This window comes from Oryzias latipes, chromosome 16, assembly GCF_053564925.1.
Source record: "Oryzias latipes strain Hd-rR chromosome 16, Olatipes_Hd-rR_3.1".
In the NCBI taxonomy this organism is placed as follows: Eukaryota; Metazoa; Chordata; class Actinopteri; order Beloniformes; family Adrianichthyidae; genus Oryzias; species Oryzias latipes.
In genome coordinates, this window is record NC_136252.1 from 34,863,164 (window position 1) to 34,888,758 (window position 25,595).

At 42.9% G+C, this 25,595-nt stretch overlaps 4 protein-coding genes and 1 long non-coding RNA gene across 7 annotated transcripts in view; 4 read left to right on the forward strand and 1 right to left on the reverse strand.

Moving 5' to 3' along the window:
* The window catches only part of LOC144984626 (uncharacterized), a 160,625-nt gene that overhangs the window by 128,384 nt on the left and 6,646 nt on the right, over window positions 1-25,595 (forward strand). The gene's annotated exons all lie outside the window — the stretch shown is intronic.
* Window positions 225-5,123, forward strand: LOC110016775 (secretory phospholipase A2 receptor-like). The gene is made up of 5 exons (XM_020710637.3): window positions 225-1,221; window positions 1,527-1,898; window positions 2,158-2,502; window positions 2,584-2,681; window positions 2,753-5,123. The coding sequence occupies exons 1-5, from the start codon at window positions 1,188-1,190 to the stop codon at window positions 2,864-2,866; spliced, it is 963 nt and encodes a 320-aa protein (XP_020566296.2). The 5' UTR covers window positions 225-1,187; the 3' UTR covers window positions 2,867-5,123.
* On the forward strand, window positions 4,638-15,168 carry pkdc (protein kinase-like domain containing). The gene is made up of 3 exons (XM_078933648.1): window positions 4,638-5,123; window positions 6,645-6,673; window positions 14,507-15,168. Exons 1-3 carry the CDS (start codon window positions 4,747-4,749, stop codon window positions 14,830-14,832), a joined length of 732 nt encoding a protein of 243 aa, XP_078789774.1. The 5' UTR covers window positions 4,638-4,746; the 3' UTR covers window positions 14,833-15,168.
* On the reverse strand, window positions 7,649-13,775 carry LOC144984492 (uncharacterized). The gene is made up of 2 exons (XM_078933057.1): window positions 10,852-13,775; window positions 7,649-8,208 (listed from the first exon to the last, which is right to left on the reverse strand). The coding sequence occupies exons 1-2, from the start codon at window positions 12,065-12,067 to the stop codon at window positions 7,649-7,651; spliced, it is 1,776 nt and encodes a 591-aa protein (XP_078789183.1). The 5' UTR covers window positions 12,068-13,775.
* herpud2 (HERPUD family member 2) lies at window positions 16,150-20,682 on the forward strand. 3 transcript variants are annotated; one of them, XM_023964110.2, is made up of 9 exons: window positions 16,150-16,276; window positions 17,312-17,539; window positions 17,770-17,847; window positions 18,242-18,337; window positions 18,675-18,778; window positions 18,863-18,988; window positions 19,063-19,383; window positions 19,890-20,001; window positions 20,095-20,682. In XM_023964110.2, the coding sequence occupies exons 2-9, from the start codon at window positions 17,393-17,395 to the stop codon at window positions 20,116-20,118; spliced, it is 1,008 nt and encodes a 335-aa protein (XP_023819878.1). In that variant the 5' UTR covers window positions 16,150-16,276; window positions 17,312-17,392; the 3' UTR covers window positions 20,119-20,682. The 3 variants fall into 3 exon arrangements, with proteins under 3 accessions (XP_023819878.1, XP_078789773.1, XP_023819876.1); XM_023964108.2 differs by having other exon boundaries at window positions 16,151-16,276; window positions 20,109-20,682; XM_078933647.1 differs by lacking the exon at window positions 18,242-18,337 and having other exon boundaries at window positions 20,109-20,682.

The following is a 25,595-nucleotide window of genomic DNA, read 5'->3' on the forward strand; positions in this document are numbered from 1 at the left end:
TTATAAAAAATAAAGAATTTACGTGAAAAAGATCCCAGAGACAAATAGTCCTTTGTTTCTTCTGGGTTACATTAGAAATCGCATAACAAATAAAAATTCAGAATAGATTCATAGAAATGTTGCTTCTTGCAGAAAGAAGATCATTTACTGCATCATAGAGAATAAAATTATCGTGTCGTTGAGATATGACAAATTAAAGAGCCCAAATTGAATTAAAAGTTTGATTCTATTATCAGGCTTTGATTTAATCATCAGCATCACAAATTTTTAATATTACGAGAAAGTATTCAGATTACTCAAATAAAATGTTCTTAGTTTTAAATTAATTGAACTCGTTTTTTGATACGTAAAAAGGAAATATTATGTGTATAAAACAAACAATGCTTAAGGTAATTCAAAATGAAGAAAAATTCCATTAAAAGACAGAAAGACAAACATTAAAATGACCCATAACAGTTTGACATCTTTCTGTTCATCTAATACAAACGGCTTTATCCTGGGTTTGAACTTCATCGTCACGATTCGCAGAGACGCTCCGTGCAGACCAACGTGTCAGAGATGTACTGTGGTCCTACAGCGTGGCGACGGCTGAGGACTAGCAGAGCTGTTTCAGTGAAGTACAGGAGGCAGATGGTAAAAGTTTGACCATGTCTGCTCCTTTATCCTTTAAAAATGACAAAAACAAACATATGAAGCCTAAAGCACAAGCTTAAGACATACAGGAGTCCCTTCAGTGATTGACAGACTTAAAGAAATGTTGCATTCGTATGTTTTTAAACTTGCGTGTCTCTTTTTACAAAAATGTTACAATAGTCATTTTAAATGTAAAAAAATTCCGATGCAGATGAAATTTTAGATGAAAAAAAAGAAGCACGTGCTAAAAAAGATATTTGCACCCCCCAGACATGAAGAAGGGGGATTTGAAAAAGTCTGCATTAGTCTCTTTTAAATATAAAAGAACTGAACTTATTTTAAGCAAATTTGGTGTTTAAGGAGCGACTTAAGGCAGACTTTTCATATGGTTTACATACAGAGGAGGATAAAGTCAGAAAAGGAAGCGGATGAGTCAAATCTGCAGGAATCCTCAGACTCTCTTCGTTCTCGAGCCTTTTTCTGACATTTTATTGACAAAAAAAACCATTAATTTTGCTTTTGTTTGAGGCACTTTTAAGAACAATATTGCAACAATGGAAATGAGAAAGACTCTGCTGCTACTAACAGGTCAGTTAGCATTTATTCTGAATATGTCAACTTTAACTTTCTTACTGAATATAATTACAGGTGTCGTTTATGTCGGGAATCATTTGTCCGAATTTTAGGCGGATTTTTCGGAGTCACAAACTTTTTATTTTTTACTTTAAGGTTGTTTTTCAAAGTGTTGACTGGCATTTATTGTCGTTATTTTGGAAACAAAAATGAAGATTTATGTTCTTAGAAAAAGTAATGGTTCTAGACTTTAGGAGGATTTATTAGGACGGGCCAGCTTGTACTAAGATTGTCATTTTGTGGCATTTCTTCGCCCACAGGACTGTGCTGTGTGTCTGTGTGCGGGTCCCAGCGCCACTACGTCCTCATCCGGTCTCCTAAAAGCTGGGCCGCAGCGCGGATCTTCTGCAGGGAGAACTTCACAGACCTGGCCTCCTTCGCCGACATGGAGGAGATGCAGGGGGCTCTGGCAGCCGTCCAGGGCAGAGACGGCCAGGAGGTGTGGATCGGACTGTCCAAGGGGTCCACGCTGAGGTGGCACTGGTCCCTGACCGGCAGAGACCTCTACGGGGAGGGGGAGGAGAACCATTTCATTTGGGGCACAGTGACGGACAACAACTGCGTCACTTTCAAAGACGGGAAACTGCATATGAGGTCGTGTGAAGACCCCCGTGGGGGCGTTTGCTTTGACGGTAAGGACTCGTCTAAAGTCCCAAAGACCCCGATAAATGGACTCTAGCGTGGAGATGAAGGGGTAAATATTTGAAGTGCTGTCTTGTGGGGTCCAGATGACCCAACTCCCATCGTTAGCGATGGGAGTTGGGTCATCTGGACCCCACAAGACAGTGCGCTAAACACACAAACCCACAAGACAAGACAGCACAAGTGGTGCGTAAAGTCAAAGGAATACTTCCAATCGTGGCGAATGACAAACTCAGCTTCCCGTTTCAGGAACCAAACAGGGAGCGGATCGGTACGTCCTGATTCCACAGCAAACCAAATGGATGGCCGCTCAGAATTTCTGCCGGGAGCATCACACAGACCTGACCAGCCTGAGGAACCATGCCGAGTACCAGACGGTGGAGGGGGTCTCCAAAGGCCAGGACGTCTACGTCGGCCTCAGCAGAGACCCCTGGGAGTGGTCGGACCAGACCGAGTCCTCGCTGAGGTTCTGGAGGCCGACCCAAACGGTCAACACGGCGTACGCCGAGAAGTGTGTGGCGCTGCTGAGCGGGGAGTCGGGTCATTGGCGAGACATGGACTGCACCGTGGAAAGGCCGTTCCTGTGTTCCTACAGTGAGTACAGATGAAGATGCAGCCATGACCTCAAACGACCCCCAACCTTCTTTTTTATTTTTCTATTTTTTTATGCGACAGCCATGAAGGATCTGCATTTCATCAAGGTAAAGGTCAGAGTTCAGGACGCCACGCTGGATCTGAACGACCCGACCGTGCAGGAGAGCCTCCTGGAGCAGGTCAGCCTCAGACGGAGAGGAAGATGGTCGTTTGTCCCGAACACAAACGTCTCCTCATTCTCACTCCACAGATGAAGACGGAGCTGAGGAAGACCACGGGCGGCCACTTCCAACTGAGGTGGAGGACGGGGTCCGACGGGAAAGCGTTCACGAAGCAAAGCCGAGACAATCCTGGAAGTGTCTGAAAAACACGCAAACGTAGATGTGTGTGAGCGCACAAACACAATTGTAGTTGTTAGAAGGTGACTAGATTTGCTTCTCTTTCGTTATTATTATTTAGATGATTCCCTTACACATTTTCTGCTCCTCAAAGAAAACTGGACACACTTTGAGGCCACGCCCACATCGCATGTCCTCCACCTGACGGCGGCTTGTTTGAGGCGTAGAAACTCACTGTGTGGTCGTGGAATCAGGAATGTGTCTTTTCCCGCAGTGATCCTTTGTAAAGCTAAACAAAGCTGTCCAGGTTTTGTTTAATCACCCCCCCCCCCAAGGCACTGACATGCAAAGGTGAGGGCCGGTTTGCATGAACAGGAAGAGTTGGAGTCGGCTACTTTCCATTCGGGCGGCGTGCTGCTTTGAAGAGATGACCTCCAACACTCCAGTGTGTCGGTGTCACAGCAGCGGGAAATGAGATCCAGGGGACAAACGACGGGAAAGATCCAAAGGTTTAACAGAACAAAAGAAAAACACCAAAATGTCTGGAAGAAAACACTAGAAACTGAACAACAAACGTCCCCCAATTAGAACAAATCCAGAAAAAACCCACAAAACGGGACGACGATGAGGACGACAGGCGGCTTCTTAGAGACAAACTCTGATGAAAACGCTGTTTTTGACATCTTCTTGTACCGTTTTCTGACAATGGAGGACATGGATAAAAGAGAATTCAGCTCCAAACTGCAGTTCTGAGTATTTCTTCTTTCAAATTGTGGTGAAATTAGGAGCGGACGAAAAAACTAAGGTGTGAAAAAGATCCTATTTGTGACGGAGAAAATATATAGAGCAGGTCCAGCCTTCGGCAATGGGAAGAGGGGCGGGGCTGCTCTGTGCTAACAGTCCCACCCACCCACAACTCAGAGGTGAATTTCCAATGAACTCCTGCTGCTCTGCAGAGACTATGTCCTTAAAAACGAGACAGATTTTTCTTTATTTTGTCTAAAAACTTTATTATCATATTTAAATGAAAAACAGATAAAAGATGTTCATCGTGGGACTTCACCTCTACATCAATGACCTGAACTACAGTCTTATTCTGGTAATGTATTCATTTTTATCTTTACATGTTTGTAGTTCATGCTTCTCTGTGAATCTTTGAGTCCTCCATTGATTTCCAATTTATACACTCGCAATCTTAAAAACATGTCATAAAGTCACTAGTTGTCATCACTGCCAGGCAAAGGAACAACAAAATCCTCTTCATCATCCTCATCCCTGTACTGTTTAGCATTGAATAACATTTTAACAGTCAAAAACTATGGGATATAGCAGTAGAAGTAGTATTTATTCCCTTCAGTGGCTCTGTCTGTACTTTTCTGTTTGATCAGATTTATTTCATGTCGGCTCTCCTGAATTGAAACCGGCTTTTAATATTTTTTTTTCTTCTTTTGTTTAATTTTAATGCAAGGACAAAAGGGTGAAATAAATAACCGTGCTTCCATTTTCTCCTGTAAATTCTGTTTATGGATCACTTTGAATAAAACTTTCTTTATCCATTTAAATATTTTGTTTATTTCCTTGAAAACAGTTTGAAAGTACTTGGATTTAAATTAATATAAAATGTTTGTCATTTAATTGAAAAATTGTATTTATTGAAATTATCAGTAATTACATAAAAATTAGGATAATTGTGAAATATGTCAACCAGTAAATATACACCTGACCGGTAGGGGGCAGTAGCGTCCATTCGGTTTGTAATTTACAGCCTGTTTCTTTAAATTCCTCGGACTTGTTTTTTTTTTTTACTTCCGGGTTTCACGCCTTCCTCTGCCTGGACTCTGAAAAAGCGTCTTCCAGCTGAAGATGTTGTGATTCGCGTCTTTCCTTCGTGTCCGTGGGTGTGGAGATGACCCCGGAGCAGCGGGACTTCATCCTGCAGGCGTGCGCAGCCTCCTCCCTGTGCGCAGGCGCGACGATCCAGAGCCTGTGGAGCGGTTACGGGGAGATTGTGCGCGTGCACCTGCAGGGCTGCCGCCGGCCCTCCGTCATCCTCAAGCACGTGAAGTTCCCGGAGGAGGCGGGGCGCCCCGGCGCCGGCGGCGGGAACACGGACCGGTCCCACAGACGGAAGGTCCGATCCTACCAGGTGGAGACGAACTGGTACCAGAACTTCTCCACCGACGACAGCTGCCGCATCCCCGCCTGCCTGGCGGCCTGTTCCCATGGCGACGAGATGCTGATAGTCCTGGAGGATCTGGATGTGGCGGGATTTGATGGGAGACGGTATGATTAAATGATTTACAGAACATTAGATGTTTATGTAGTTTTTGTTTATTTTGTTTTCAGAAACTTAAAGTTAATTTTTAACTTTAGCTTTTGAATTTTAACAGTAAAAGTTTAAAGTGTACATTAAGCCCACTGAGACGACTGTTGTTGGGATTTTGGGGGATATACAAATAAAATTGAATTCATTTTCTTTACCATTTTCTGATTGAAACTACAAAATGTGATTGTATATTCTGGACATGTTTCCTCTTAAGTCTTATTTTTCAAACCAAAGTCTGCTGCAGTTTGAAACCAGGGGGGGATTCCAGAAAGCAGGTTATGCTAACTCCCACGGCAAGTTTGAGGCTAAGGAAGTTGATAACCTCAGCTTTCAGTTCCAGAAATGGAGGTATGTTTCAGGGTAGGTCAAGTTGCCATAGCAACTCATGCTCTGAACATAACCTGGTCTGGAGCAGGTTTAGTTGAAGGTTAGTTTGTTTTCAGAGAGGTGAAGCAGCATGGCGTGTCCATTTGAAGATGATTTAGTGGATGAAGAAGCTCAGATAATACTTTTTCCACCATGAGAGGCTGATAAGACCATATATGGATGTTGGAAAGAGAAACTTTATACTTTGATCTAACTTAGTGATTTGCTTCAGTTAAGATAAATCAATTCTTTTTTGTTAAGTCAGTTTAAAAATAACACGTAGTTTTCAGACAGTTATTTTACTTTCATTCAAATTAATTCAATTATGTAGGTGTAACTTTGGTGATGCTGTTAGATCGGCACCGCAAGGGATTGTGGGATACCATTCCTTTTGCCTGTCTGGATGGATTTGGGTTTAAGTGTGGCTTTTTGACCAAATGTGTTTAATTGTTTAACTGTTTTACTGTGTTTTGCCGAGTTATTTTGTCCTGTTATGTTTAATTCTTTCTGCACCATGAGTGAGAGGGAGGGAGAGGAGGATGAGGATATTTAGCACCACTAGTATAACTGTAGAAAAAGAGAACTGAAGATAGAGTCAGAGTTATGATAATTAAATGCTTGGTATATATCGTAAATTCACACTGTATCATTTATTTGAATTATATGAAAATGAGAATATCTGCAGACTCAAACTTAGACATATGAGAGTTCAAGAATTATAATAAATTGAGATAGAAAAACATTTAATTGAATTGGAGTAATATGACATTTAGTTAAATAAATATGTAAATATATATATATATATTTACATATTTTACTTTGTCTGTTCTTTTTCTCCAAACAGAAACTCTTTCTTTTGCCGATGATGCAGCCGTGTTACTTTTTTCATGGGCGTTTAATCTTCATTTGCGTCATTAAAATCTCAGACTCACTGAAGTATTGCGCTCTCTTTTGTTCTCCACGCGTTTCCATGGTGACTCCAGATATCGGCGCATCAACCCAGGGTCACTAAGTCCAATAACTCATATCCGGTCTTTTGGAACCGACATACCCAGAGTAAGCAAGTTCAGGCGGTGATGCCGGCGTTTCATCAAACATCTTTTTTTTTGCAGCACCAGCGTGAAGGAAAAGGAGATCAGAGCTTGTGTAACCGCATCACTTCTGCGTTGTGTTTAGGAAGTCAAAAGATCTCGGGACACATCAGCACCCTTGGAGACCACCTCCGTTTATTGCGTATCTGGCAATATTCCAAAAAGAAAATAGAAATTACGGTGTTAGCATCCCGTATTAGCTCCTCTCCCGCTGGACAGTAAAACAAAAAGGCCCGCTAACACATACCTGGCAATATTCCAAAAAGAAAATAGAAATTACGGTGTTAGCATCCCGTATTAGCTCCTACATGAGGGTGAGAGGTAGAGGGAGCACAGAACATGAACAGGAAATTCTTATTCTGAAATAAACAGTTAACATCTACAAAGGTTTTTATGTTTTTCACAACAGATTCCAAATAATAACAGTATATGGCACAATAATTAACATAAAATGAGGATTCATATGGCTAACATTACAGGACACCCACCTCTCCCGCTGGACAGTAAAACAAAAAGGAGAGAGGGAAAGAAAGCGCCAACCTTATAAAGAGAAAACCACGAAGAAGAACACATTAAGGAGGGGCTACAAAACCCAACACAGAATACAAGGGGGGAAAGAAACTTAGAGACAGTCAATATTTTGTGTAATTAAAATGAACAGATCACGTCCTGTTACACTCACCCCCTTAGAATTACACAAAATACAAATATATTTACAAAAGCATACGTGACTTTGGTCTGAGGAATCAATAAACTGAGCCAAACAAATCAGCAACATGCTACCTAATGAAAGGTTAGAGACCTGAGATGTGCTAGAGTCATAGCACTCCCAAAAATAAAAACTCCAGACATTATAAGGTGCCTTTTACACCTTAACGTTTAGCTACACAAAATACAGATTTCCAGGTTCCCTTACTAAAAAAGAAAAGCATCCAAGAAAAACAAATAAAAATACAAGGAATTCTGTCAAACACGAGTTTTTCATGCATTCAGAAAACCTATGCATGTAAAAAAAACTGTATGTTTCATACGTCCAAAAGTATTTCTATCTGAGCCATAGAGTCAATAAGCCGGCAAACTGATTTAATAACCCTCCCAAATCTAGTTGTCGGTTGCTCTACGATATGCGGCTCTGAAGGACATGAAATAGGGTGGACTGAATCATCACAAGATTGCACTCCAGGTGATGTGACATTGTCAGGCACAGATGTGGGGAATTGTCTGACCCACTCTGATGTACGGTCATCAGCAGACTCACTAGGCCAGGTCAGAGACTCAGCCAAAGAAGATTCAACTGTTCCAGCCTCCGCATCCACAACCGATAATGCTGCGCCCTCTTGAGCAGTGTTTGCAGTTTCACTGACAGAGCAGGATGCATTGTTATCTATATCAACCATCAATGGTAAGAAGTTGATGTCAAGAAGGAGATTCCGGTGCACCACTCGCTCATTTCCATGGGCATCCCTGATCCTGTAAATGTGAATTGCGGGTTTAGACGCTACAACTGTGTAGATGATGGGTTCCCATCTATCCGATAGTTTCCGTCTGCCTCTGGCATTTTTATTTGCAACCAGCACCCGATCACCTGGAGAAAGAGGCAGACCCTTCACTCTCTTGTTATATTGGTCAGACTGATGTTTTTGCTCCTTTGCAATATTGCGCTGTGCATGAAGCATCGCCGAACGCAGGTCGTCAACAAGTGTTTTGACATAAACATTGTAGTCACAAATGTTGTCGTCCTTTAGAACACTTTTAAACATGTGGTCGACTGGTAGCCTTGGGACTCTACCAAACATTAGATAGAAAGGAGCAAAACCTGTGGTCTCATGGCTGGTGCAGTTATAAACAAATGTCAGAGTCTGAATCATCTGTGGCCATTTTTGCTTTGATCTTGGAGGAAGAGACCTCAACATGCTCCCCAGAGTGCGATTGAATCTCTCTGTCGTCCCATTACCCATAGGGTGATAAGGTGAAGTGCGAGACTTAGAAACACCGCTCAACTGAAGGAGTTCTGTCATAAGTTCACTCTCAAAATTGGCCCCCTGATCTGAGTGAATACGTTCTGGAAAACCATAAATGCAAAAGAAGCAGTGCCACAACTTCTTGGCAACACACTTAGCAGTTTGATTTTGACATGGAAAAGCATGTGCAAGCTTTGTGAAATGATCGGTAATAACGAGAACATCCAGTGATTTATTGTTGTGGTCTTCTGCTGACCAGAAGTCAATGCACACAAGTTCTAGTGGAGCACTGGTCTTAATGCTCTCTAAAGGGGCTCTTACTGAAGGTTCTGGGGTCTTACTGAGGACACACCTGTGGCAGTTCCTGACATGCCCTCGCACATCCTTCTCCATGTCATGCCAGAAAAACCGCTGACGGGCAAGTGATAATGTTCGTGGCTGTCCTTGGTGACCTGCATCGTCATGAACACCGCGCAACACTGCAGCTATTAAAGAACCAGGGACGACAAACTGGAACCTCTTCTTTTTTGTTATTGCATCTTTTGTCACTCTGTAGAGAATACCATTTAGAAAGGCAAGTTTTTCCCATTGCTTGAGTAGTTTCAATGTTTGTCGGCTCTCATTACAACGTTCTCGCCTTGATGGGCGCTGCTTACGTTCAACATAGAAAGACACCCTTGAAACAACAGGATCCTGTTCTTGTCTAGAACGTAAGTCGGCAAGGTCAAAGACAGTGGAGATGTTCAGGTCTTTTTTTTCAAGTGTTGTCAAATGGTTAGCCAGATATGTTGCACGCTGCCTGGAAGCAGAATCCCAATCAATCAGAGAAGTCAAAACAGATGAAACGTCCTCTTGTGACATGGACATGTCGGCATTGTTGGCAACAGACAAACTGTCTAACAGCTGTGTTTGACAGGTTAAATGAAATGAGTCTTGCACTACATCACCATTCATTTCACAAACCTGTTCCAAAAGCTCAGAATATGGCTCTGCCAAAATGCGCTGTGCTAATGGGGTCACAAAGGGAGTTCTGCTCAAAGCATCTGCCACTACATTCTGTTTCCCAGGAATGTATTTGATGTCAAAAGAGTATGGGGCAAGTTTAGAGACCCAGCGCTGCTCACAAGCATCAAGTTTGGGCTTAGTGAGGATGTAAGTTAGTGGATTGTTATCAGTCCAAACTGTAAAGCTATGACCTTTTAGCCAGTGGGAAAACTTATCACACACTGCCCACTTCAATGCCAAAAACTCAAGTCTGTGTGCAGGATATTTGGTCTGACTGCGACTGAGGGACTTGCTGGCAAAGGCTACAGGCCTAGCTTTCAATTCACCAGGTGGAACTTGGGATAAAACAGCACCCAACCCATCCATAGATGCGTCAGTTGAGAGAATAAAGGGGGAGTCAAAATCCGGGTGGGACAACATCACACAGTTCAGTAGCGCAGTTTTAAGCCCCTCAAATGCTCTCTCACAAGCAGGTGTCCAATCTTGAGGGGTGAGTGTACGATAGGTTCCAGCTTTGCCACGCCCCTTTGCTTTTCTCTTTTGTCCTGCTGTCAAAGCATAAAGAGGTTTCGCAATACGTGAGCAACCAGGAATAAAGTGTTGGTAAAACAGTACCATCCCAAGAAATGATCTGATTTTCTGCTGAGATGGGGTGCAGCCATCAGGGTTCATGAGATCGTTCTTCACAAAGGCAGAAATAACCTTGACCTTTTCCTGGTCAACCGAGACTCCATCAGCATCTATTACATGTCCCAAAAATCTCACAGAGCTCCGAAGAAAGTGACATTTCTTCTGTGACAGTTTAAGATTATTAGCTCTCAGACGATTGAAAACAATCTGCAATCTCATCAAGGCTTCATCTTCTGTAGGTGCAAAAATCAGGAGATCATCCAAGTAACAGAGGAGCTTGGAGAAGTTCAGGTCACCAAAGATACTGAGCATCATCCTCATAAAAGAAGCAGGACTGTTGCATAGACCTTGTGGTAGGCGGTTGTATTCATAAAGACCAAGAGGGGTTGTAAAAGCAGTGTAGTGTCTGTCAGACTCATGAAGTGGAATGTTGTAAAATCCTGATGTCAGATCCATGGTGCTAAAAAGGATGTTACCACCAAGTGCAGCCAGGCAGTCAGCCTGATGAGGCAAGGGATGAGCATCCTTGACGGTCTTGGCATTCAGCCAACGAAAGTCAGTACATATCCTTAAATCACCTGACTTTTTCCAGACAATTACTAGAGGTGAAGCATACTCGCTGACTGACTTACTGATAATGCCCTTGATTTCCATGTCAGAAAGCACTTCACGCAGCTGCTGATAATGGGCTGGTGGTACGCGTCGATATGGGAGGCGGAATGGACGATCATCAGTGAGATGAATGCGGTGGACAAAATCCTTAGCCTCACCGCAGTCGAGTTTGTCTCTGGAAAATACATCTTGGTATGTCAACAGGAGATGTGCAAGTTTCCTCTTACATTCATCTGACACTTCACAGCTCTGGACATCGATGTCCCCCAAACCTCTTTCAGCAAGGAGCTTCACGGGGTCAAATGTTGGATCTGGTGTTACAGTGGGCACTCCTGAAAAGTCAGACACACTTTTGCACAAACCCTGATAGAAAGTCATATCTTCAACAGCTACGCAGGAAAATACATCAGCAATCTTGGTGTTTCGACGTAGTGTTATGGGTTTGAGTGTGGGATTGAGAACCTTCATTGGGATCCAGTGGTCACCCCACATGGGTGTCACAACTCGACCAACAAGGATGCTTTTTGGGGCTGAACGAGTTGAAGATGGTTCTACAATCACAGTGCACCCTGGTGACACTGGAGTAGAAGATGGCAGTTTCCCCCACACCACATATTCCTTCTGTGGCAGTAAAGTGACAGCTTGTCTCAACTTCACAGATCCAATCTTGTCTGGTTGCTCGGAGCCAGACCATCGTGAGGTGCAACTGAGAAGCTGGAGAAACTCATCGCATCCTGGGTCTGAAGTCCTTGATGATATCAGCTCCCAATATTTTGGGTCACACTTCATTTTCTGTATAACTGGACGGAGTACATTGGTACCAATGATCAGTTCATCCCTCTGTCCTGGCACCACAAAAGTTGGCACTTCAAATCGAAAACCATAGACTTCAAGATCCAAATTGTAGATGCATTTTGGGCGTGTTAGCAGGCCACCACAACCAACCATAACCACATTTTCGGGGACAGATTTGAGAGTAAGTACAACACCAAAAGACTGTAGTTTGCTTTCTGCCTCTTCACTTATTGTGCATGACATGCTCCCTGAATCAAGCATTCCTCTCAAAACGGCTCTGTTTCCAACAGACACGGGGGTGTAGAACAACTCACAGGCCTGATCTACTCGTTGTGATCCAACAAAAATCACAGTCTTCTTGTCTGACAATGACTCACAACAGTTCACATATACTGCGTAAGGGTCTACTGTATTTCTGAGGGTATTTCCCGTGTGACCCATGCTGCCCCTCTCTTCACATGGGCTTGCTAGTTTAAATCAGTGCTAGAAGAGGGAACTACTGTTGGTGGTTTCTGAGCCACCAATGTACAGTCACGTTTCACATGTCCTGAACCAAAGCAGTTGAGGCATAGTCTAAATAGTCTGCAATGAGCGTGGGTAGTGTGGTCTTTTGAACTACAGACCTTGCATGGGAAATGTTCAAATTTTTGCTGACCATGTGGACGGCCATTTTGCTGTTGTCTCCGACGATCAGTTGTAAGAGAAGAAGTACACAGTGACAGAACTTTATCAAACATGTTCACCATTTGTTGGGTGGCATGTTCAATTATGGGCTGTGAAGAAATGAATGTATTAGCAGCAGAATCAGCAGTCACCGTTGAGTGTTGAGGGGTTCGAACATCACCAACAGACTGATGTTGGCCATTGACATTGGTTGATTGTGAAACCTGCGAAGGATGACAGTGTTGATCTTTTGTAGGAAAAGCGACTGCATTAGAATCAAGCTGAGACTGACAGGTAAAACTCAGGGCATTCTGACTGGGAATGGTTTGACTCAAACCATGTTTTGACTGAGGGACTGAGCTTTTGATTTTGCCTAAATAGCTGTCCAATTTCTTCTGTACTTCAGCTGCTGTCCATTCGTGAGGGTCTTTTAACTGAAAAGACAGTGCAAGGCGGGCGTCAGGACAGTGGTTAATAAACATCATGACAACCTCAGCACTTGGGTTTTCCACAAGTCTGCCTCGCCTTCGAAGGCACTCAATGGCAACATCCATAGCTTTGTTAAGGCGGATCCAATAATCCATTGCGTCTTCACCAAGAAATGGCAATGTATTATAGAAGTCCTTCATTGGAAGATCAGAGAATGTTAGCTCACTGAAGTTGCGCTTCAAAATGTCAAAAACAACATCCATCAATTCAGCATCACTCAGTGTGGGATGGCAGCGCAGAGACACTTTCACTACATCCCTGGCCTTGCCCATCAGTCTGGACATCACTAAGTCAAATGCTTGTTGAGATCCACAATTCAGCCTGGACAAGTAACATCTCATCATATCTTCCCACTCATCAATAGAAAAGGTATCTGTTTGGTCACCCCTAAAATACGGTGGTGCTTTAGCTTCCGGCTGGATCACCACTCTTAACTGTTCATTGTGTTCTGAGGGTTGTCTCTCGGCGGGTTGTGATTGGACAGGTTTGTTGTGCTGCATCACACTGAGATTTGCTGTGATATTGTCCCCAATCTGTTTTGCCAAGTCGCTAATTACAGTGCTGAGCGTTTCAACTGTAATAACTTGGGTGGGACTAGGGGGGGCATTTGCAACAGGTGTGGAAGTTGCAGCAGGGATTAGAGGAGGAGAAATTTCTGACTGTTCTGTGACACAATGAAAGTTGCTGGGCCTCATAAATCTTCCCCTCCCAAATGAAAGCAAGGGCTGACCCCTCCCCAAACCAGAACAAATCTGATGACTGGTAAACTTTTGTTCAGACATATTTTCCGGTTTCAGGGTCCCACAAATATCAATCACCTCAACAGAAAATATGCTGTGTTGGTGCAGCCACAGTACTTAAAAACAGAAAAAGAATGGGGGGGAAAAACTGTTTCTTATTAACTCATGAAAAAAAATCAGAAATGTTGATTGCCATGTAACAACATACTTGACAATAAGCAAGCCGACGCATGTAAAAAAAACAAAAAACAAACAAACAAAAAAAACACCTGTCAGTCAGAGCACAGGTAAAATTGCGCCCTTATTCAATGGGCTGTTGAAAAACCTGTAAGTCAATGTGCAGGGAACAGTTCAACCGTTACAAACTGCCGCTGTTAGCCGCCTGCGAGGTGGTCTGGATCATGCAGAGACGGTGATGGCGACAGAGATTGCTGATCCGCGATAGGACGGGTCTAACGGCACCAAGTGTAACCGCATCACTTCTGCGTTGTGTTTAGGAAGTCAAAAGATCTCGGGACACATCAGCACCCTTGGAGACCACCTCCGTTTATTGCGTATCTGGCAATATTCCAAAAAGAAAATAGAAATTACGGTGTTAGCATCCCGTATTAGCTCCTACATGAGGGTGAGAGGTAGAGGGAGCACAGAACATGAACAGGAAATTCTTATTCTGAAATAAACAGTTAACATCTACAAAGGTTTTTATGTTTTTCACAACAGATTCCAAATAATAACAGTATATGGCACAATAATTAACATAAAATGAGGATTCATATGGCTAACATTACAGGACACCCACCTCTCCCGCTGGACAGTAAAACAAAAAGGAGAGAGGGAAAGAAAGCGCCAACCTTATAAAGAGAAAACCACGAAGAAGAACACATTAAGGAGGGGCTACAAAACCCAACACAGAATACAAGGGGGGAAAGAAACTTAGAGACAGTCAATATTTTGTGTAATTAAAATGAACAGATCACGTCCTGTTACACTTGCTTGGCTTGGCTCGCCCACTTCCACGCTCTCTTCCTGGGTGTCGAACCGGAGGGATTGTGGCCTGTGGGCACCTACTGGCACCTGGAGACCCGGCCGGACGAGCTGGAGGCCATGGACGACGCCGAGCTCAAAGCCGCAGCCGCCGCTCAGCCAATGTCGCTTCAAGACCATCGTCCACGGAGACGCCAAGCTGGCAAACTTCTGCTTCTCCCCGAGCGGACAGGAGGTGGCGGCTGTGGACTTTCAGTACGTAGGAGGCGGCTGCGGCATGAAAGATGTGGCGTATTTCCTCGGAAGCTGCATGGACGAGAGGGAGTGTGAAAGGAGAGTCCCGGGACTGCTGGAGCACTACTTCTCAGAGCTGAGGGGATCCGTGAGGCGGGATGTGGACGGCGACGCTCTGGAGAAGGAGTGGAGGGAGATGTTCGCGTTTGCGTGGACAGACTTCCACCGCTTTCTGCTGGGATGGATGCCGGGACACTGGAAGATCAACCGATACAGCAAACAGTTAACCAGGGAGGTTCTGTGCAAGATCCAGAACCAAAAACAGGCATCATCAAGCCCCAGAACCACATCCTCTACACATAAATGAGCCTTTTTCTTTTGCATTTTGTTGCCAGACCAATAAAAATCTATCCCGGTGGTTCTTATGGTGAACATTTTGGAGGGTTTCAGTCCAACTTTATCTATAAGTGAAGTAATGGGGGACCAGAAATGAGCAGAAGTTTTTATCTTTTAAAGGATGAGAGGTCGCAAAAGTTCAGAGAAAAAGCAACACAGTTTGCCAAACCAACTATCAAATGCATCTGTTTTATAATCACCTTTAGGAATTACATGATTTATTTAGCCTTTACTCATGTATTTATAAATCACAAGACTTCATTAAAAATAACTGATTTATTTTCTCAAATTAGTGTTTAATTTGTAAATTATACAACACTTTGCAAAATAATTTAAAATCTTTAGCGATAAATTAGAACCCCAACACCTGAAGTTTATTTCATCAAGCATACTTCAGTATAGACCATGTACACGTAGTATAGGATGTATACAAACGGAATAGTTCAGACTAGATTTAAGTGTACAATATATAGATAAAATATAAAAAGCAACTGCCTTACTATTAGTATAGACTAAGTATACTTGTAGTACACTTAATTGCTAAGCGAAATCCTATCTTGTATTGTTTATTTCCAAATCATAAAAAAGCTGTATTAGTTTTTTTTTTAAAGAGACTCCTGATCCACCAGTTTGTCAAAAGGAGTCAAACTAACCGAAAACCCTAAAAACTAGTTTTGAAGATGTTTATGAAACAGAGAAGTACTGTAACTAACGGATAATCGGTTTTCTTATTTGTAATTAATTTTAATATGGCTTTTACATTTCCTTTTGGTAGTTTTTCTCTCTTTTCTTTAATTTGCATAATTTTGTTAAACAAAATTCAAGATGTCATTTTTTGAAGAAAAAACTCACATTAACATTTTAAATAAATAAGTAAAAATATAGTTATCACTAAATACTTATAGTTGTCGACATTTCACAAAGGTTTTATCATTTTTAAACCTTTACAAACTGCAGGAAATGACATCTATAAAAAATGTTTTGGTCTTGCTGTTTTGTTTTGTTTCTTTGACCCCGCCCCTCGCGTCAGCTGTTGGCGCTGAATCGGTCACGTGATTTCCGCTCCCGGGCCGACATTCCGACAACCAGAGAGCAGCTCGGAGGAGCAGCGGGGGCGCGAGGAGACGGTCAAAGGAACGAACAGGTACGGGGGGGTTCTGGACGGGGAGGAAAGGCTGCTTTCAACACGACAGACAGTTTGATCCGAACTCCCCGCGGTCCGGTGCCGCCCAACCCGCCGCGGAGCTAGCTGTGCTATGCTAACCGAGCTCTAAATAAAAGTCAAGCTTTATTTAAACCGAGCCGCTCTGACAACAAGTCTGTGTGTGACGTCAATTCCATTTAGTTTCTACAGCCCGATGTTACAACCACAGCCGTCTCAACGGGCTTCATACCGGGAATTATGATAAACATGAAGAATTCCATAGATATTGGCTAAACGGCCCTTAGACCGTCCTTCTCGGTAAGGTGGAACCGCACTTTCACTGCACCGGGAGGCGCGTGAGCGCGGGGCGGCGCTTAGCAGTCCGGTAGAGTTTACAGGAAAGGTGACACGACGCGGCAGGTGCAGGAAGTGAACCGAAGCTCGTGACCCCCCCCCCCCCCCCCCCCCCCCCCGGTCACAAAATCTGTTTACATCACATCTGGGACTTGAACGTTAAAAATGACGTCATTCGTGTGTTTTTTAACAGCCTCCTGTTGTTTATATTTAATAATTAATCGTTTTATGTGAAATAATTTCTTTTTCAATGTCCAATGAGGCTCTGTTGTTGGATCAGTTTACCAGAGACATGTTTAGAAACTAGAAGGAGCTGCTTGTAATGAAGTTTATCAAAGATTATATAACTTTTTATGGTGAAAAAATTTTCCTCTGAAAATCTGTTGCTTTAATGCCTCTGACAAAGATTGTACTGATTTCAATGCACTTAATAATACACTCAAGGTAATCTGGGTTAAGAAATATTGAAACAACTGCACATCTATGTGGAACTTTATTCCACATTTTGTGTTTAGAACTGTGTTATAATCTTGTATTGTTATCAATGTTATAGTTTTTAAAATGGATTCTGCAAATATTGTTGCGTCAGTCATTAGGTGCATAAGGGGGTCATGCCGTCTTGCTGGTTTAAAGTAATGTGCTGGCTGGTGTTCATGTGTTTCTGCAAACCGCCCCACCCAGAAAAGAAAAGGACAAACTCGGCTCCAGCCTTCAGTTTGTAGCCGTCGCAGGACGGAGTCGGCTTTTCTTCTAACATGAGCCATGGACTCGGGGGGAGTGGATAGCCCTGTGACCCTGATCATAAAGGCCCCCAACCAGAAGTATGAAGACCAGACCATCAACTGCTTCCTGAACTGGACTGTGGAGAGGCTGAAGAGCCACATCTCCAACGTGTACCCCAGCAGACCGGTGAGTGACCGAGACGCCGCCTGGCTTCCTTTTCCCGGCGGTGAGCTGCAACTTCCTGTTTAGGGCTGAGGTTTGAGCTGCAGCTCCTCTTCCTCCTGCGGAGCAGATCTCAGTCTTGTCTGAGGCTCTGCACAGATGTGCAGCAGCCGCTGTCAGAGGGGAGAGTTGGGTTTGACGCAGAGGACCTGCAAAAGGCGTTTAGTTGTGAAGCCGACCGTTTTGTGTTGCAGCTCTGCAGGGACCAGCGGCTGGTGTACTCGGGACGCCTCCTTCAGGACCACCTGCAGCTCAGAGACGTGCTCAGAAAGGTAGGAGTCTGGAAAAGCTCCCGGTCTACAGAAGAGGAACCCTTTCTGTCTGTCTGCTGTTGATGCTGTTCTATCAAGAACCTTTTCCCTTCAGTACGGCTGGATGCTGCACAGTTTCAATCCATGAAAAACAATCATTTGTTCCACTCAAACAAGTGGAACTTTTTCATTAAATTTAGATGTTTTAATATAGAAACTATAGGAAAACTCAATTTTAATGATCAATAATTCTTTTTTAACGCTGGTCCTGTTTGCTGTTGGACAGAAACAGCTGATTTCCTCCACAGAGCGTTCTGTCCGGCTGGACTCCTTCCTCCTTTTGCTGTCTTTTGTTTCTCATCTCTTGTTTTTTTGTCCAACGTCTTCATTTGCTCCTGGTGCCCCCCTCCTGTAGAAGGACGAATACCACATGATGCATCTTGTCTGCGCCTCCCACAGTCCTCCAGCGTCTCCGGTGCCTCGGACTCCTTCCAGCTCCTCCGACTCCAGCGTGAGCAAAAGCTTTCCTCCTCTAACTGCTCCTTTCATGTTCAGCCAGTCAGGCTGGTTTGGGCTCTCCACTCCACCAAACGTCTTCCTTGGTATGCGGTATGTCCATGTGGGAGGGTCCTGACCATGTGGGAGGGGTCCTGACCGGGACGTTGGGGAAGATGCCTCCTGGCTCTCCCAGGAGTGCCTCCTCCTGTTTCCTCCTGCAGGAGCTGCTGCCTGTAACCCCAGAACAGTCGGTGGATGTGTGGAGGACCTAACCGTCCGTTTCTTTTGGATTTTCTGTCTGTTTGGAAGAACTGTTTGTGCTGCCGAGTGACTGTTTCCGTGTGTTTCAGAGTTCAGACGATTCACCGAGCACGGAGAACCTCCCGGCCCCCTCCTCCTCTGTCCCAGGAAGTCATGAAGGTTTGAGGTACCGCCTCCCCCCCAATGCTCAGTGGTAAGCAGAGTTTTTGTGAAGTTTTCCTTTTCATTCAGTGGATCTGAGGCCTCAGACTTCAGATGGGGGCTTTCCTTTCCACAGGCCGGCTGCAGCGCAGGTCCCTCTACAAGGCGGCCTGCCCCCCAACGTGCCCTTTCACCCCGTGTACATGCCCCTGCAGATGCTGTGGTGGCAGCAGATGTACGCGCGTCACTACTACCTACAGTAGTAAGTGTGACCGCCCTCTAGCTGCTGGGACGTCCCGTTGCCCGTTTTCATTTTTCTGCTTCTCTGGTTTTCAGCCACGCAGCTGTGGCCTCCGCCCAGCCCGCCGCCCCGCCAGTCCCTGCCCCATCCCCCTCGCCCATGGCCCCTGCTCAGCCCAATGAAGCCGTACAGCCGCTCGGCCCCGCCCAAAACCCCCTGCCAGAGGACCAGCCGGCCAACCCCATCCAGATGAACGCACAGGGCGGGCCCGTGCTGAACGATGACGAGCTGAACCGCGACTGGCTGGACTGGCTGTACACGGTGTCCCGCGCCGGCGTGCTGCTCAGCATCGTCTACTTCTACTCCTCCTTCAGCCGCTTCGTCATGGTGGCTGGTGCCATGTTGCTAGTCTACCTGTAAGTCGCACCTGTCAGTCGCACCTGTCAGTTGTAGCCGTCAGTCACATCTGTCAGTCGCATCTGTCAGTCTCACCTGTCAGTCGCACCTGTCAGTCACATCTGTCAGTCGCACCTGTCAGTCGCACCTGTCAGTCACATCTGTCAGTCGCACCTGTCAGTCGCACCTGTCAGTCACATCTGTCAGTCGCACCTGTCAGTCGCACCTGTCAGTCACATCTGTCAGTCTCACCTGTAAGTCGCACCCGTCAGTCGCACCCGTCAGTCGCATCTGTCAGTCGCACCTGTAAGTCGCACCCGTCAGTCGCATCCGTCAGTCAAAGCTGTCCGTCACAGCATATTTTTTAACTGTTCTAAAGAAAACCTGTTTTTATTTTTGAAAGTTTAGCTTTCTACGGTTCGATCAACATACTTCAGAATAATTTTGTTTCAGAATAAAAGTCGTCCTATATTTGTATTCGTCTCTGTTGGTTTCGTAAGTAGTGAAAAGTGTTTGGTGTGTTCAGGTACCAGGCGGGGTGGGCGATCTTCAGACCGGAGCAGCAGAACTTCAGAGGAGTGGATCGGGTCGGTGCTCCACAAGGGGAGGCAGAGCGACGGCAGGACATCCAGGAAATGGTGAGGCTCCGCCCTCTGCTGCCGTCCTTGGCCTTCGGTCAGTCGGCCTGCAGCCGGAGCACAGAAACCGGTTTCAAACTGAAGTTTCACCAGACGTGTCCCCACAGGAGCGCCTGATGGATGAGGGGATGGAGGATGAGGAAAGTGCTGAGGAGGGCGGGGGAGGTCCGGAGGACCGGGCCCTCGCCGCGGCTCAGCCAGAACCCAGCTTACTGACCACAGCGTGGTCCTTCATCAGCACCTTCTTCACTTCACTCCTCCCTGAGAGACCCCCCCACATGGCTAACTAGACCCCCACCCCCCACAGCTTCCAGCAGGTGCTTCTGACCTCCATGGACCTGTTCACTCCAGAGTGACCAGAACCCGTCAGAACATCTGTCTGCTGCCAACATTTGAAGTGGTTCAGAGAGACGGTGTAGAGAACGTGGCGGTTGAAGGTTGTGGTGTTTCTTTTCCTGAATGACGGCGACGGTTGGAACCGATTGAGGAGCCGTCCTCCCGCCTGGACGGTGTCGAGGTTCTGAAGCTTTTATGGAGAAACTGGACTCAGAGTTGAAAGGAGGGAGGGTGTTGACGTGGGTGCAGCAGTTACTAAAGCACATTTTATGTATTTAACACGTGTAAGTATATGCATCTTTGATTCTTGATTATGTGCTTTTTGAATAAAAAACTTTGAATTGATTTGGACTTCCTGTGCTTTACCCTCATGGTCCTGTAGGGGCAGCATCTGCCTTCAGTCATCTGATTCAGTGACCCTCATTGTTTATACAATGAACCTTTTATTTATTCGGAGAGGCGGGACTTGAACCACGCCCTCCTCGATGCAAAGTCAGATTTTTTGAAGCCGTGAGAAAAATGTTTTGAGAGAATGAACATTTTTATTTATCAAGTGACTTTCTAGCATTTAATGTTTTTACTGTAGATCTTTTTAAGAAATTGCTGTAGAAATTATACGGTTTTTAACTTATTGTTATTTATAAAATTAAAGAAAATTGTTTTATTACAAAAGCTGCAGATGTTAAAGACAGAAGAGCCTGTGCTGCTTCTAAATTTAAAATATTAACCCTTTTGCTATCCTAGGCACTTTACCATTGGGAGTTGGGTCATCTAGACCCACTAGACAGTGCTCTGAACCTTTTTTCTTCAATGATTTGTGATCTTCACTGGTGTCCATGGATTACATGAAATCTTTCCACCTTTATCCACCTTTGTCATGGTAGGGAGAACACGTCAATGGAAGGGGGGGGGGGTCATCTAAGATAGCACAAGGGTTAAACCTTGTGCTATTTGACAAAAATAAATGAATGCACCTAAAACAAAAACCTTTTCACAGGAGACGTCACGTGATTCCTCATGGGAGGAGAGCACCGCCATCTTGGTGAGGTCAAGTCTCTGCTGCAGTGAATGCATGTGAACACATTTTTTGCAAAATGCCAGTTCATTGTGAGGGTTTCAACTGCCAAAATCAGAAAAATTAGTCCAGGAAGAAGGCATAACATTTCACAGGTAAGTTGGATTATAATATTTTTCTTTTACTGCTGCAGGGGCTTCATTAATAGAACACATGTTGACATGCATGATGCTGCAGGGCTATCATCAACATGCTGCATGATGTACGGATAATTTGCTGTCGACATAAATGTAAACTTTATTGTGTTACACCTAAATACAGTATACTAGGACTAGACTATTATAGTTATATAGATTTATACATTTCTGACTCAGTGACTGAACTTTTCTTGCAGGTTTCTAATGGATTCATACTTCAGGAGAAAGTGGGTCTTAGCAATAAAGAGCTAACCCAGATGGATCAGTGTGGTACCAACTAGTAATACAGTCTGGATAACATTTGTGGAAAACATTTGTGGAAACAGATTTGGATAAGAGGCCAGACTGTTAGGTTGAAACCCGACACCAGAGCATCTGTGTTACACAAATTGATCACTCACATAAATCAGGAAATCTATTGGTTTTCTTTTTTCTTTTAAGGGTAAATCTGTTATTGACTTTTGGACTATTTGTTGACTTTTTATTTATTTATTTTTCTATTTATTATTATTATTATTATTGACTTATTGTTGGGTTTTCTAAATCATTTAAATTACATGTCAAAGAGGTTTAAAACTTATAAATGTTTAGAAATTATTTTTAAAAATTATTTGTAATAATTTTTTTTTAATTTGTCCTGCAACTATGTATGTTTCATTAAAGTTTGAGCTTTAAAGGCTGACTGTTTTCTATTATTTAACAACAACAAATTATCTATCTATATATTATATTATACATTATGTATCTATATCTATATCTATATATATATATATAAGCTCTCTATATATATCTATATATAGATATATAATAAATATCTTGCATTAGAACTCATTGGCCACGCTCACTACTTTATTTTTTAAACGGCGGATATGACGTCATCGATTTCACAAAGTTAAAATTTGATTGATATGAGCGTTTTGAGACGATTATTTATGATTCCACTGTCTGCTGAAGATAAAAACGTTGATGGTTTATTTAAAAAATACATTTAAGTACTTCTTTTTTTGGCAAAAATTGTTCAGACGCAATGCATTGTGGTCTATATTGGCCGATCTAGTGAGCATCGACGCGCACTGATTTTTCACAGGGACTTCTGGGAAATTTCCAGGTCGCTAGTGGGTTTTGGTCATCAGGATGATTGGTTCATCCAGGTTGGGAAGACTGGGATGGTATAAAAGAAGATGGTCTTTGCGACTTATTGGCCTTCCTGAGAAAGAAGGGGAAATCACACGTGATTAAACTCTCAAGATCCTTTCCAAAGTGATGTCGGTCAACGTTGAGGAACTACGACACTCAGTGGACACAGTGCATCGGCTGGGACAGAAAGGAAAAAATAACCAACCAAGACAGATTATCATCCAGTTTGGAATGAGAGTTGTTCGAGACCAAGTCTGGAGAATGTCAAAAAATGCAAAAATCTGCAAAGATCTAAATGTTCGCTTCAAAGAAGACTTTTGCAAAGAAGACAGGGAGACTCGTCAGCGTCTTTGGCCGAGAGTGGAGGAGGCGAGGAAGAGAGGACTCAAGGCCTTTTTAAAGGACGGATACGCGGTCATCGATGGTCATCAGGTCACTGCTTGAAACCAACACTCCTTCATCTAGACGGAATGGACAAAGGCATCTTCCTGAAGGAGAAGAGAGAAAATAAATCCAAAGCTGGTATGTTATTGTGTTGAATGTTATTACAGCTTTGAGAAAACCGATTAGAAAAATGTGAAATTGCATTATAGCCCTTTATGGAGTTAATTGCTTTCCAGCTATTCTTTATGGTTCTTTCTTTGTTATCTTTAAATGTTCGTGGTTTTAAGAATGTAACAAAGCGCAAGGCAATTTTTCTTTACTGTAAGGCACAAGTTAACGTGAACTGTTTTTTCTTTCAAGAGACACACAGTAGTGAAGAAGATTTTGATTTTTGGAAATCTCAGTGGGGCAGTGGAAACATTTATTTATCTCATGGCAGTCCTCGTTCAGCAGGAGTGGCAATTTTCTTACATCATTTTGATGGTAAAATTGTTGATCATAAAAGTGACACAGAAGGTCATTGGCTAATGGTTAACATTGAGGTGGACGACACTAAATATATTCTTGTTAACATTTATGGTTTCAATAATAGGACAAAAAATCAGAAATTCCTCACAAACATAAATCACAAGATAATCAACTGGAAACAGATGTATGCAACTGACAAGATTATTGTTGCAGGTGATTTTAATGTAGTACCAGATGAAAACCAAGACAGACATCCAACTCAACACAACTCTCCTCATTTCAATAAAATTATTTCTGAATTTTCTAACTCTCTCGACCTTATCGACATTTGGCGTAGACAAAATCCAAATAAGCTTCAATACACCTGGAATAACTCTCAACACTCTCAACGCTCAAGGATAGATTACTGGTTAGTAACAAGTAATCTAACATCTTCAACCTTGAATTGTAATATCTCCCACTCTCCTCTCACTGACCACTGTGCTGCTATCACTTTGGCTCTTTCCCCTGAAAAAAATCAACCAAAAAATGGAACATCCCACTGGAAATTCAATAATAGCCTTTTAAATAACAAAAATTTTTGTAAAAAAATCAAATCACTTATTCCTGAAATAAAAGAAATACAATACCTGTCTCCTATTAATAGATGGGAGTGGTTGAAATTTAATATTAGAAAAATTGCAATTGTAGAAGGAAAAATTTTGGCTAGAAAAAAAAGACAAGAACAGACTGAAATAATTTCAAAATTAAACACTTTGTGTAATTTAACTCAACTGAGTGAGGAAAATGTCATTGAAATTAACAAATTGCAATCTAAATTAGATGAACTCTATACCGAAAAAGCCAAAGGAGCATTTATTCGTTCAAAGGCAAAGTGGATGGAAGATGGAGAAAAAAATTCAACTTACTTTTTTAACTTGGAAAAAAGCAGAAAAAGGAAAAAAACAATCACTAAGTTACAGATAGAAAACTCTCTAGTAGACGATCAAAACAATATTAAGGACTATATCACCAACTTCTATAAAAATCTTTACACTACTCAATATTCAAATCAAAACACACTTTTATTTTAAAGGTTAATCTATGATAAAGTCCCTAAAATAGACAAGACATTCAGAGATCTCATGGAATCTGAACTTACTATAGATGAGCTTGATAAAGCTGTTTCCCAGACGGCCAGTGGTAAATCACCGGGGCCTGATGGAATTACAGCTGAGTTCTACAAACACTTTTGGACTGACATCAGAGAAATGTTGTTTGAGGCGTTCAATGAATGCATCGACGAACAGATGTTGTCACCTACAATGAAAAGAGGCGTTATTTCCCTTTTACCCAAACCAGGCAAAGATGTGTTATTAATTGATAATTGGAGACCAATCACACTTCTTTGTTGTGACTATAAAATACTAGCACATATCTATGCTAACAGACTGAAATCAGGAATATCTCAGATCATAGACGAATCACAATCAGCATTTATTAAGGGGAGACATATTCACCACCACACTCGCTTAATCTTAGATATATTAGATTACAATCAAATTATTCCTCAGGAAAGTCTTATCCTTTTTTTGGATTTTTTTAAGGCCTTCGACTCATTAGAACACGCCTTTTTGTTTAATGCCTTGAAAACCTTTGGCTTTGAATCAAAATTTTGTAACATAATTAAAATGTTCTACAAAGACATAAGTAGCAACATTGCACTCAACCGAGGTTTCTCAAACAGTTTTCCTGTTAATAGAGGCGTTCGCCAAGGATGTCCAATTAGCCCGCTGTTGTTCATAATTTCAGCGGAATTACTAGCCATCTTTCTTAAATATTCTCCAGATTTTGAGGGTATTAACATTTTAGACAGGGAATTTAAAATTAGTCAATTTGCTGATGACACAGCTTTATTTTTAAAGAATAAAAATATGGTACCTGTTGTTATCAATAAAATACTTTTGTTTTCAAGAGCATCTGGCCTTACCCTAAATCTCAAACAATGTGAAATCTTACCTATACATACCTGCAATCAAAGTATTATTGAAAACATACCTGTAAAAAGTGAAGTGAAA